Here is a 14,365-nt window from a genome sequence, read left to right on the forward strand (position 1 = left end):
CCCCTATTAGCATTGCTGCATGGACTTCACTTAGGATCAGTAACTTTTTTTAATGTATTTCTTTTTGGTGTTGGTATAGATATATTTATTTGCAGTAAATGGAGAGCAGATTCCTATGGAAGCCTAAGATACTCTCCCTTCTGATAGTGTTTCATGAGCCATTAAATTTTCAGATCTATGAGTTAGGCAGTTGTTAACTTATTTAGTATTGACACTTAAGTAATTTAATGTAAATATTCTAAATTGCCAACTGGACACACCTGGAACTCCATTAACTGTATACTAACTATGGATAAATTGAGAGCACAAAAGATCCTAACTAATCTGCTTAATGTAGAGAATATGTTTTTTGGAAAAAATCTATGTTTGGTATCTACCCTGCTAACTTTATCAAATAAATATGCGGAGTGCTATGTAACTGTTTAAAACTGGCATATCCTTGCCGTTATTATGAAGGATGAATTCTGGTCACTTCATTTCAAACAAATATAACGGCAAAAAAAATAAGAGATTCAATGGTGGAATGATTAAAGACTGGAATGTGTATAAGGAACATGAAAAGATTTGGAACTATTTAGAGCTGCTCAGCATCACAGAGTAAGGCAAGTAATTCAGACATCCCATATGAAAAAGTTAGCATCCCACTAGTGATTATGACGTTAGAATCTCAGTAAGAGATGTTACCTTGTTCTGCAAAGTTTGATTTGTATATTCCTTTAACTGTCATGGTTACACCATAGCTGGTACCACAATTAGCCTGTGGAACTCACGAACATGATGTCATTGAAATACATATTGAAAAGCATTAGAGCCTATGTGGATCTAAAATAAGTCTAACACATGGGAAACCCAAATTTTATTTCACTTGACTCATGAATACAAAGCTATAAATCATATCTGTCTGGAGACCGATTGATACACAATGTCAGATCTACTGCATATGTGCCTTGCAGCTGATGTGTTTGTGTAGTTTGTTTTTATAACTAAAACTGTAGTAGTCTCCCTACCAAAAGTGATACAGTTGATAGCTATGACAAGTTTCATTTTGAGAACCTCTAAATGGAATGCCTGTGGCATGCTATACCACCTTAACCAGAAAGTGAAAAAGGTTAGGACAAGCTGATATTGAAGGAAAAGCCAATAGCATTGGGATTTTTTATAGCTGTAGTTTTATGTAACAGAATTTATTACATGTAAAATATATCCATATGTCAGTGATTAATTTTATATTAAAATCTTATTCTTGAAACACTTTTAAAACACATTTAAGGGATAGAAAGTTTGCCTAGAGAACAACAACCCCCTACTATAAGCATAAAGCACAATTTATTTTTTTAAAAAACTTATTTAAATGTGTCGTGTCATTTTTATTGTGTAGAATGCTAAGCTTTAAGTAGCATTTGGAGAGTTATCATGGTAATCCTTTCCAGTTTGTTGAAAATCTTGGGTCCTGCCAGTCAATCTTGCGCTTCAAATTCACTCTCTGAAGACCAACCTCCGGCAGGTTCATTCAGACTGTTTGCTGCTCTACACACTATAGTTTAAAATAAGCATAATCTGGTAAAATGCCAGTCTTTTCTCAACCTTCCTATATCCCACACCCACGGTTTTTTCACCTGCCAAATTCAAACAAATCTTATCTAAACAATTAAGATAAGCATTGAAGTACTCTCTATAGTCAAATCAGCAAACCTCTCAAAACCAGAACTGAAATACAATCTCTCTAAATTAAACAGTCTACAATGGCAATCATGTTTGTATTTAAACATTTTGTTCTGAAAGGATTACAGCATTGGTCTCCACTTTTTTTTCCTGCCTAGACAAGAAGGCGACATACTGAGTCAAACAAAATATATTTGTTCTCTAAGAACTGAACTTGCACACTTTTTATAAACAAACTGTATAGGTGTATGAAGTTAGACTTCACGTAATCAGACACTGCCGTCCTTAACATAGTAGGCAATTGTTTGAAAGGTATGTAATGCAACTGTTTATATTAATTTTGTATAGCTATATATAAAATTTAGTTATATATTTTATTGTATGTATGTATTTATATGTTTGTAAAAAAATTCTAATGATACAATTTTATCACTATATATTAGAAACACAACATTAGGAAATAGGAATGATAAGGACAAATCTCTAAAAAATTTAGTTGTGTTTTTAAGAGAAGAATCAGTACAAAAAGCGATCCTAAAGATTCACTCTTTTTGATGAAATCTTCTATTCCTGTTACGTTAAATTTTGCAAATGCATATTCATACTTAATTGATTCTTATTTTATTGCTTCCCAGAAATGTGACTGCATGTCCTTGGAGTTATTTAAAAATTTTAAGTCTTTTAAAAAGAATCTAAAGCAACGGCTAAGCTTAATCCATGATTTTTGCTTGGAAATTTTATATACTGTTCTGGATTCTTACACAAGCTTTAGATCAAGGTGAATTACTGCCACAGTAAAGCTGTGTGCAAGCAGTTCAAAATGCTGTTTCTTGCCTCTGATCTATGCCGTATGTACTTGTGTTGAAGATTCAATCTCCATTTTGCTTTGTGCACTTTAAAGTTTCCATCCTGAGAAGGTTAGAGTATTTGCTAATAGATAAACATATCACAAAGGTACTGAGGGCAAGCAGGTAGGCAATAATACAAAATTGTTTTCAGTTATGCTAACTTTACCCAGTGCAGACCTCCCCTACCGACCTGTTATCAACAGGGTTTTTTCTGCAAGTTGTGTAAGTCCAAGTCCAGGTAGTCCTGTTTAAAAATTTTTATTTCACTTACTTTCTGAGAATCTTTAAAACTTACACAGTCATGATTCTTTTCTGTTTTGGTGCAGTTTTCATTAGCACAGGGACATTTGATTCTACCATTGTATTTTCCATATTTATATAAACATAACATTGATTTCAAAGAGGCCTATTAGGGATTTAACTTCCTGCATTAAGAGAAGAGATTCACATTTCTATTATTTGAGATAAAGAAGAATCCCAACAAAATAGCAGTAATTGTCAAGTGTTTGGAAGTATCACAGATAAAAACATTACCTTGTGCAGTAGGCTGTGTTAGATGAATGATGCCAATAAGCTCACACGGCAGGGTGGGGTGGGGAGAGACCAAAGGATAGCGATTTTTGAAGTTGTGTATTTCCTGTTTAACTAATAAAAGACTGCAATAAAGGTCTGTGAATTTTGAAGTTCAGTTGATTTTTAAAAATAAATATTAGGTTGGATTAAAATCTATGTTTACTTCACAGGTAGCTTGATCATACCAGAATCTTTATAGCAGCAAAGGAAGCCACTGCACTTGCATCTTCTTCTAAGACTCTCTTGGCTCTTTTGTTGATGACAATGTTGAGGCAGATGTGTTTTCTTCTACTTATGATTTGAGCAGTTCAGCTGTCAATCATTCTGAGGAACCTGATGATAATGTCTACATGGAGACTTTTTTTTCTGATTTGCTAGTATTTTCATGTGTGGTTTTCTTGCGTTTTCTTCCAAAGACATCTGTCAGTGAAGGCTTCCATTCCGGATTCATTGACCAAACAAACAAGTTTATTTGTTCTTTTTCTCTAATTTGTCGTCAGAAACATTTAATAAGTTGATCAAGCTATATACTGTCTGCGTTTCTTGCATCAGAATTTCCCATTGCTTAAGGTTTTGCCAGTATGTTAGTTTTCTGATGATGTTGGGTCTTGAGCATTTGAAGTTTACTACCTGTACCTTCTACTTGGAGCAGCTATTTTTTTTCATTAGCTCAGAAATGATCATTCAAGGAAGTTCATACAGTGTGATACATTTGACTTACTCATCTACTCATGTGCTTTTTTTTCCTTCCAAGTATCTTTTTAGATATTTGAAAATGAATATGTCTAATCAGTATTTCAAGTACAATTACTTGAAAGAATTTTAGAAGGTTGAATGACTTAATGCTACAGTTCTGCTTCAAAATTATGTAGTAATTTTGAGACTGTACTGCTTATGGTATCTATATAATAATAATGTTATTAATTAGAAGAAAGTGCATTTTTGTTGTAAGACGGGTTGACACCTTTTCTGTTTATTTCACTCTTCAAGTTGGAGTAATATTCTTGGTGTGTAGATGGTTTAATTGTTAATATGGAGCAGAATTATCTGGGGATGGAAGTTAGGAAACGGTACCATGGAAGTTATAACCTCTCAGTATCCTCTAGTCTTGCGTGCTAGAGTCACATGACGGGCAGAACAGCTGTGAAGCCCCCAGATCTGTACCCCACACAGAACTGTGCGATAAATGTACTGTGATTATTTGCTGTAGGAGATCCTTCATTCAGTGAAGAAGAGTCAGTCTGCCTTTGTAATTTGCTGAAGTAGCTGTTTCTGCCATTTGACAGAGGAGATGTGAAAACTTGCAAAGACTCTTGGTGGTCTTCTGGAGAAAGAGATCAGATGTGAAGGCAAAGAGGCAAAGATGTGCAAGAGGAAAAAAGGAGTGGCCTGTTGGAGTGATACTGCTTGGGTTTTAGAGAATCATGGGAGAAGTCAGTTGTGGTGGAAATCAACATGAAGAAGTTGGATGGGTGGTTTGCTGGTTTGTCTCCCTGAAGCATGGATCTGAGTACAGCAGGATTGGTTCAAAATTCCTTTTGCAAATTTGAGGTGGTTTTGCTTCAGCTACTGCTTTTTTTATGGGGAGTTAAACTGTAATCTGTTATCAGAAAAGTAAGATTTGGAAATTTCTCAGTCAGTTTCTGGGGAGACAGCAATGCTTCTAGGAGGGCTCCAGAAGAGCACACACACTTGTAGATGAAGTCTAGAGACAGAAAAGCTTAGGAAGCGTACTTGGAAAGGCCAGAGAGATGGAATGTGATTTGCCCTGAGAAAAGGGGAGACATAGACCAAGATTTGGACTGAAAACCAGTTCTTCTGAAAGTCACTCATAAGTGAGATTGTGCTAATGAGTTTTATGACATAAAATTTGGATTCAAAGGATCAGGTTGATAATTCTTTTTCTTCTTCCTGAAATTCTACCCAGTGGGAAATCCTGAATTTTGGCCTTTGCATTTTAAAAGGAAATTCCAGAGTTTTGGACTTGCAAACAGAAGAGAGTTTCCAAGCACTGGGTAGATGTAGGAAGTTGTACAGTTTCTGTAAGTGGTACTATTGGTGGATTTAGATTAACGGCCTCAGGCAAGTGTAGGTTTGCCATGTCTGTATTGCCTATCAATTTTGTTTTAGTGGTAGCTGGTAGTTTGCATGCTCCTAGATATATGAATAATCAACAGTAATGATCTGTCCTACAATTAAAAAATTGCAGCTACTTCCTTTTATAGTCTTCATGAGAACACACTGTACATCCTCCAACTTCCTGTTGGTGCTTTCTCATGCATTTCTTCTTCAGGATTATATTTGATGGCAAAAACTTTGATCTCGTTGGTGGCTTGGTTACATACTGTGTTTCCCCAAAGGCATGCGGGTGGTGATTATTCATTTTGTTGGGTTTGGTTTTTTTTGTGGTGTTTGTTTTTTTGCTGGTGTGTTTTTTTGTTTTTTTTCCTAAGTTGCGTCTATGTTCTAAATTGGCTGTTGTGTATATGGGAGAAGGTCCATCTGTTCCCAGAGTTCCAGTATGCCTCTGAATATAGTTGTGTGCTTTATACTAATCTCACTTGTGTTTTAGCAACATGATTATCCTCCTGTCACATCAAGTATCTTTTAAGGTGCCTAGCCAAACTTGCAAATTAATTGATATTAGTAAGAATAGTAAGTCTTTGTTTCTCTGCATATTTTTATTGTCTTTCCATTTTGAAACTAGTATCTAAGTTGGATTTGTTATTGTGAGTTTGCGTAATTTTTTTTTTTGATTCAAGTTATATTGTAGAAATACAGAATGGAATGGAAACTCTTCCATTCTGCTAAAATCTCTATATTCTGCATTTGCATAGGAAAGATATAATTTCTGTCCCAAAGATACCAGTTTAAATTTCCATGTAGATAATGACAAAAACAATGAGAATATCAGGAAAGTTGTAGAAAGACAAGAGATTCCTGAAGCCTTTATTTTGGCTATAAATCCTTTGAAATCTTCTTTCCCCTTCTCTATCCTTTATAGTGTCAAGCAACCCTTTGCGATTGCTCTTCAAACCTTCTTTTTACTGCGTTGATTTTCTGTAAACATCTGTTGACTTTAAAAAAAAGTCATTGGTTTGTAGTTCCTGGTATTTTTATCTGTGCATATTTGTGTGTGTATCTGGGCATACTTGATTCAAATTTGATTTAATCATTTCTACATCTGTGTGTATATACAAACAATTATATACATGTACATTGAGTAATTTTACAGTACTAGGGCTTGAAACTGGTGCTTGCTTGCTGGTTTTATTGGCAGCAGTGGCAATAGGGATGAAAGAAAATAGCAGAACTATGAAATCTTGAAGGTAAGAACTAAAAGCCTGAGTCTGATGTAAGTAAAATAAAGTTGTTTCTATTACAGTAAAAGCCAACAGATATTCTTCACAGCTGTCTTTACAAACATATTGGAAAGGCTGGATGACGTGCTGGCTATTAAAGGTTGCTTCATAGTAATCAAGATCAGGAAATGGCAATGTCAACTTTGAAACAAAAAAATCACTTTCTAACATAGAGACATGGGTGAAAATATCCAGTGACTGCAAGACTAATATAAACCCTTCTCCAGATGTTTTCATCAAAGTATACTGGAATTATAACATAGTTCAGAATATTTTCATATGAGGAAATTAATGTTTATCTATATTTTTCATTATTTTGCCACCACATATGGTTAGAAATTTGTGTAGTCATGCTGATTGTAGGGAGGAAGCATGTTTAGCTAGTACACTTGGCTGCATAAGGAACCATCATTGTTTTTATCAGTTCAAATGGTCTAGATAAATGGAATTAAATATGCAACAGTCATGATTTATTTTGCGAACTCTCATGCTCTGCATGACAATGCTGCAGTACCACAAAAGAACAGAAGTTCATCTCCTGATTCCTAAGAGTCGGGGGACCAAATTTATGGTGAACATCAAAAAATCCTAGTGGGATGCTAGAGGGCTATTTATGGACATATACATCTTTAGATGAAATATATAGAAATATATTTGTCTTTGGAGGGGGAGATTTGAAACATACATACTAGGATCTAATTTCTCCCAGTCCTTGTCTCAGACTGATTTGTCTTAAGCAGCTCCCTGAAGTATGTACACTCTTCTGCATACCTGTTTTGTTGAAAGTACACAGACCTGGCACCATTCTGTTTGCCAGGCATTCTCTTATCTCCTGCAAGCATTCAAACAAAAGTGTTCTATTGCTCCCTGAGTAATCCATGGGTGATCTTAATGTTGAGCAAAAGTCAGAGCAGGAACTTATGTCATATTTCTTAGTGCAGGAGTGAACAGTCTCTGGAAGGAAGGGGAGGGGGGTGCAGCAGGGAGGAGACAGCCACAACTCAAAATAAACAGTTGAAGGGTTGTGAGTGTGTTCATATATGAAAACATTGCGTAAGCGTAAGAATGATGAAATGTAGAGATAATACAAACTGAGTTTCATAATATATCCTGGTTTTAATAAAGCTGTTTGTATATAGGCTTTGACATATGTGTCTTAAAGTAAAGCTCTCAAACCAATCTTGACCCACTTTCTGTTTGCAAGTTAATTTTAGTCTTCAGTTCTACAAGGCAAATTTTGCATATTTTATGCATGCAAATAGTCCTATTGAGCAACAGGGATTATCAAATACAACACATACTACATTACCTTGTTGAGAGGGCATCTTTAAATCTCTGTTGCAACAATTACTACACTCAGGGCGGGGAGGTGGGCGGGGAGAAAAAAACCTGAGTTTTAAAATATCCCAAATAATTAGTTGCAGATTTTTGCATACACCCCCTCCCCCAAAACAAAACAAAAAACCTGTTGCTTCCTGAACTGTTAACTGTTACGTTGCCATGATCTTTCAGATTCTCTTGCTTTCTGCTAAAGGTTGTGGGGTTTTTAAAATATTTTTTCTGAAAATTAAATAATTTCCTAATTATTTTTTTTCCATCCTACAATTTAGCTTTATGCCCTGCTTAGAGATAGTGTAGCCTGCGTAGTTCAATCAAGATCAACACTTCTTTGTTTATAATTTTCTTATACTGTAACTAAAACTATGTCTCAGGCCTGTAAAGGGGAAACATGATGAGTCCCAGACCCAGAGTGGTATCTCTAAATGCTTTAGAGTGATTGGAAACAAATGAGCTTGAATTATATTGTCTGTAGTCTTTAGGCATATACAGAAAATTTCTCTGTGACAGTTAGGGACATGGATTTATAGGACATAAACTAACCTAGTGCTGGGTTTCTATTCCTGATCAACATTGCAATTCCTAACTTAGTCTTGCCTAAGGGTTTTTTTCTACATATTGTACAAGTACACACGCAGAGAGCCCATTACAAAAAAGAGTACAAATTAACGAAGGGCAAAATGGGAAAAATACTGCTATAGTGTGATAAAAATAATTTATTACCATTATATACATTCTAATCCAACATTCTGAATTTCTTTCAAGATTTAAAATCTGGATGAGCAAGGCTGGATTTATCTGGCTTTTCATTTAAAGGTCGGTGTGCTTGCAAAACATATGTAAGAGGAAGACTGAAAAATACTATTTTAAAAATAATTCTTTTTATTAGCTGAAAATAATTTTTCACTAGTTTGCACAAACATTTCCTGTGCCTCGTGAAATGTTCCTAATATGCGTGAGGAGCCAGGGTTGTGTTCCTAAAAGTGTGCCACTCTTCATGATTTTTTTTTCTTTTGTCCAGGCTGGGTAGATGGAAATCACTCTGTGTTGTTGAACTGGCTTTTTAGCACTGAAAAAATACAGTATGTGTGTGGCGCCAGAATTGGTTGGGAACAGGAAAGGCATATTTTGTATCTGTACTAAACCTGTCGGCTTAGTGCATAGAAGACTTGACCCTTGTCAGGTGTCTTGAAGTTAACTGGCTGACTTATGGATAAATCAGTTTAAGACTGAAGCCAACCAGTGACAGGAATGAGCTTTGTTGTGTGAGTGTGTGTGTGTGGCTGTGGTACAGATTTACAAATTTTTACAATGCTTTCAGTCGGACCGTGAAAGTCTGATGTAAAGCTTATCTCTGATCTCTGGCTATGGCCATACTCGTGGGATAGTGTTGGTGTGTTTGGGGGGAGGGAGATGAATTCTTTAACAGTTGACACCTGGCTCTACCAGGTTTCTAGCCCATAGTCTTAGGAACGGCAGTAGTCAAGGCATTAATAAAGTTAAAACCCTTAAGCTGTATGACCAATGGGTCGTAAAAACTGTTTCTGGGTATTGTGCTCAGTCTTTCTTTCACAGCTGGATTATCATCCTGACAACTAATTCTTGGTTTTTGGTTTTGTTTTGTTTTGTTTTTTTGTTTTGTTTTTTGTCTTTTCTATAGCTGTTGTGAACTTGGATAACTCTGTGGTTGACCTAGAGACCCTTCAAGCCCTGTATGAGAATGTGAGTAATCAGAGGAAGTCCATATAATGTAGGAATACTGTAGGTCCATGTGAAGGTATCTTTGGTTTGCCTAAGTAATATTCAGAAAGCTTGTAGAATGTGTCCTGTTTTCAAGTGACTTTATTTTCCCTAAAGCAATCAAATTAACGATAAACATTTAAATTGTCTTAACTGCCATTGTGTGTTTCATATATTGCATACATTTTTATATAAGTAACGCAATCACCTTCTAAATGAATAAACAGAAATTGGTTTTTCTCCTTTTTTTTCTTCTTGGGTGGGACAGTCTTTGGTCAATAGATATTAGACCTTGCATTCCAGGTCTTTGGTTTAATTTCGTAACTTCACTAATATAACAATGTTATTCAATTAAAAAAAAGGAAGTTTTAATAACAGCAATCATTTCATTTGTGGAACTGTGGGATTCCTCCAAAATAATATTAACTTTTTGAAAGGAAAAGGTTTGCTCTAAGTTAATGTAATAAAAAGTAGTATAAACTGCCAGAGTCTTCATAAATGTCTGGTACTAATCATCAGAGAGTGTTTGACCACTAGGTATGCAAAATCAGGGATTCAGAATATACTCAGGCATGTTCTAAAACTTTAAAAAGTCAGTTACATGTAAAAATCAAAAAATTGGATCTCGGAAGCATGTTTCTGTCTTCAGCTGAGGCCAGTGAGCATTAGTTCCTTCTCCGAGCACATTGCCTGAACACGTGGAGGTCTGGCTAGGCTTCTTCAGAAAGAGCAAAGAGGCTCTATATTTACCCTCCAAAGAACCTGAAAATCAGACATATAAAACTGTGAGCCACAGAATGGCATTGAAGGCCAATGTATGCTATTGTATTGGATTTTTTGTTTCCCTGAGGTTATAATTTTGATAATATGTTAATTACTTTTATACCTTTCAGATTTTTGGGTTTTAGACTCTAGCTTTTTATGGCCTACTTGAAATGATTTGTTGATTTTTGAAATTTATTATAAATAATCCACTTTAGGGCCTGAAGAGAGAGAGATAGTAAGCTCTAGTCCACTTTATAGAAAAAACAAAAAGCTAAACAAAACGAAACCCAAAAATCTAACAAGAACTAGGAAGCACTTCTACTCCTATTTCATCCATGAAGAATGAACTCACTCAACATTGCGCAGGAAGATAATGGTCAAATGGGAAGCTTATTGTAACTACTCCCAGATCGTTAAACACTTCTTATCCTTATGCCACAGCATTTCTGGTTTGCCTGTGTTATTTTTATTTTGCATTATTTTTAATCTGCTCGCTTACACAGCACAGATATATCCCATTCCATACATTCTTTAGTGTTTAAAAAATTGAAGTAGTTTTATGTATTGCATATGCATGATTGTGAGAGTTTTTGTTGTGGGAAGAACGGGTACTGCCCTCATGATCAGTTCTTGCATACTTCCCTCTTTTATATTCCATTAGACTTTTTTATTTTGGTTTAAAAAAATAGCCCTCCTATGTGGCTAATGTACTTATAGGATACATTCCAAATGCTTTCTTAATGTCATCTCCAATATACTTCAGTTCAAGTATAATGGATTACCTGTAAATTTGCAGTTCATTGAAATAATCAAATACCATTGTGTTCCTTTTGTCATTACCTTCACTACATACTACAGAAAATTTCTAGGAAATATTGTCCTGATTGAGGAAAATACCATATGTTAATCTCAGGCAAGACTCAAAAAGTTAGAATTACTATAATATATTTCTTTGCTTTGAATATAAGACAGATCAGCCCAACTTCATCACTATATTTCCTTGGATACAAGACAGCAGAAAAACACCAAAACCAACAAAAAACAACAAAAACCCCAAGAAACAACAACAACAAAAAACCCGACCGCAGTTTATTTGGAGAGAGTTTCAAAATAGGAACTGAATTTTAATCCTGCATCCTCTGTTTGATAAAGTTGTGTCTTGAAAAAAGCATTTTTTTTTTAATTGAACTTTATTTTCTGTTTTTGCTTTTGCTTTCATTCTTTGGTTACATCAGACCTTGCACTTGCCTCCCTTGGTAGCTTCACTAATTATAACAAAATCGTTCAAAAAAAAAAAAAAAAAAAGTGTAAGCAATGGGTGGTATCCCCATGCCAGAGAGCCTGGCATGTTTGAGTCCTACCTATTTCTCAGCCTCATCCTGTGTTGTAAGAGGGGGTAACTTTGCCTCATTTGGCTACTTTGTGGTATTAACTTAATTTTTAATGCTTAGGGTTTATTTATTGGATTGAGATTTTTTTTTTTGCTTGTTGTTTAAATATCACTGTACTAGTTCTCAGCCTTTCTATTTGATCTCTATGGAACATATGGGAGCATTTGTTTTACAGTCTTCCCTCAAAATGTAATCATTTTTTTCTGATTGCATATGTCTGGCATGGTGCTTTCCCTTCTTAAATGTGAATGAAATTTGGGCAGTCTCCAAACCTAAACACACCCTAATTTCAAAAGCCACAGTCCCCAGGGCTCAATTCCTGTTTACTGAGGAATTAAAGTCTTGTTAAACCACAAAGTTACTGTATACATCTTAGTGACTTTTTATAAACAAAGAAACCAACACCCCACCAAAGACCCAAGTCCTTAATAATTTATTTAATAGTATTAAGTGGTATTGCATGAAGTGAGGATTTTCTTACTGCAGCACTGTATGGTACAGTCACATATTCCTCACATGTGGTTATATAGTTTGCTTTATAAAAAGTTGTTTAAATATGTGTTTGATAATCAGCTATGTATTAAGATCTAGAAAATTTTAATAGGAGAGTCTAAATAGATAAAACTGTATGTGGAGCAGATACTTAATGTGCTTTTACGGACTCCCTAATAGTAATGCTTTCTGATGGCAGCTATAATCAGAGAGGGAGAGGGTAGATAAAATTCAGTGGAGTTGTCAATTTGCTATATGTGGTTAGGCCATATTGGTTGTGATGAGAAATGTACTTACTTGCAAATAACTGAATATATACTTTGAAAACAGGTTGCCTCTTAGCAGCTGATTTGTAGCTAAAATATCACTGAAACAAGATAAGTCTACTCCTGCTTCTTATGTTTTCACTATATTGTGAAAATAAGTGTATAAAAATGGGCTAAAAAATATATCAAAGGATTATCTTTGTTCTATGGATTTGTTCTTTTAAAATCTCTTTACGTCTCAAAATGAAATGTGTATACTTTCTTAATTTGATTGCTGGTAAATTGTCCACACTGTCTCTATCTTTAAAAGTCTTAAGTTAGTGCTTTCAAAAACCTAAAAATGCCATTTGCAAGGGCAAAAGGCCCCCAGAATTGTGAAGTGCATGCCTGAGCTCTGCCACAAGGATTAAAACCTTCTTCTCAATTATTTCTTGTGATTTTGTAAAAGCCAGCAATTACAATGCAATGCCTTAATTTTTTTCTGCAAAGACTGTACCTGACTTCTGATGCATGACCCAGCTTCCAAGAAATATGAAAGTTGTTATTAATCTGGGTACTTCTGTATATCCTTGTTGTGTCTGTTACTTTTGACAATATTCTGTAGACAAGTCACTCGATGTTTTTGAAATATGTAACATTAACTTTGAAAATCAAGCTGACGAAAAAAATCCACCCAAAAATTAAAATACCTACATACATTTAAACTGATCTAAACTCAGAGCTAAGGTTCTTTTCCAAGGGTAAAAAAAAAATAATGAGGAAATATTAGATTTATATTGTGAAATGGAAAAAAGGTCCTTACCCTGTATTTGTCTTACCAAAGTTCATAAGTTTAAACTCTGGCAAAAGTGGGAAATGTTAAACTGAAGCAGTGTATTTTTTTGCAGTAATTTCTATCAGATTTATGCTGTCTGGTTGTAGGTATAGTTTATATCAAATTCTGGTATATTATACTACTTTGTTCTATTTATGATGCTAAGTAATAGCTAAAATTAGAGGAAATAAATAGCAGTGACAGTCAAAGAGGTGCTAATGCAATCAGATTAATGACTTATTACAAGCATCTACTGAATGTCTTCTCTCTTGACACAAATGTTGGAGGATAATAGAATAGCTTTTTCTTATTATCCATCTGCAAATTAGAGAATAGATAAATATTAACCATAAAGCTGTTAAAAATTCTGAAAAATAAACCTCAATAATACCTGTGCAGAAGGCACATAAGCCTTATTTCTTTTCTATCATAATTTAAAATACACATAATCAGAATTCTGGATACCAGAACCAAAATTAGGGACTTGAAACTTTGACTCTGAACTTGCACCATATACTTAGACCTTGTGATTTTGGTGGAATGTAAACCGTATCTCTTGAATTTTGCTCAGGTCTACCCATGAGTGGATCATGTTTAGCCATTGCATCTTTGCCAGTTGTTGCTTCTTTGCACACACAATCTGAGAATATTGACTTAAATAAGGAATAGTGAGTCTGCCTAACCTTTGCCCATGGATTTGGTGGAGAGGCAGTAACAGCTTGAACATGAATGCTGTGATAAGCACTCTAATACTTCACTGTATAGACGACCAGAAGCAAGCGTACTCTCGCTATTTATTCTAAAGAATTTGCAAATAACCATTTAGCTTTATGTTCCTTGCTAAAATATTTTTCTCCTCTTTAACTATTATGAAAAAAATTTCAAGTTATTTCCTTTTGGTTTATCAGAAGAGAATATAGTTTAGAGATTGGTCAGAAATAATAAAACTTAATTTAAAATCTGTCAGTGAGAAAACTCATTTACTTTTACAAAAAAACCTCCTTCACAATTTACAAGTGTAAATTGACTCCATTAGTTTTTTGAAGTGTAAGTTGAATAAGTAAAATAGATCTTCCTACAAAGGCATGTCATTTACATACCTAGACCTTCATGG

At 34.8% G+C, this 14,365-nt stretch overlaps 1 protein-coding gene across 1 annotated transcript in view; it reads left to right on the plus strand.

The window, feature by feature from the left end:
• The window catches only part of FMN2 (formin 2), a 164,026-nt gene that overhangs the window by 83,853 nt on the left and 65,808 nt on the right, over positions 1 to 14,365 (plus strand). Inside the window, exon 10 of the mRNA XM_074161579.1 lies at positions 9,444 to 9,505. Within this exon, the coding sequence (XP_074017680.1) occupies positions 9,444 to 9,505 (62 nt within the window). The remainder of the gene's footprint in view (positions 1 to 9,443; positions 9,506 to 14,365) is intronic.

This window comes from Numenius arquata, chromosome 2 (genome assembly GCF_964106895.1).
Source record: "Numenius arquata chromosome 2, bNumArq3.hap1.1, whole genome shotgun sequence".
Taxonomy (NCBI): Eukaryota; Metazoa; Chordata; class Aves; order Charadriiformes; family Scolopacidae; genus Numenius; species Numenius arquata.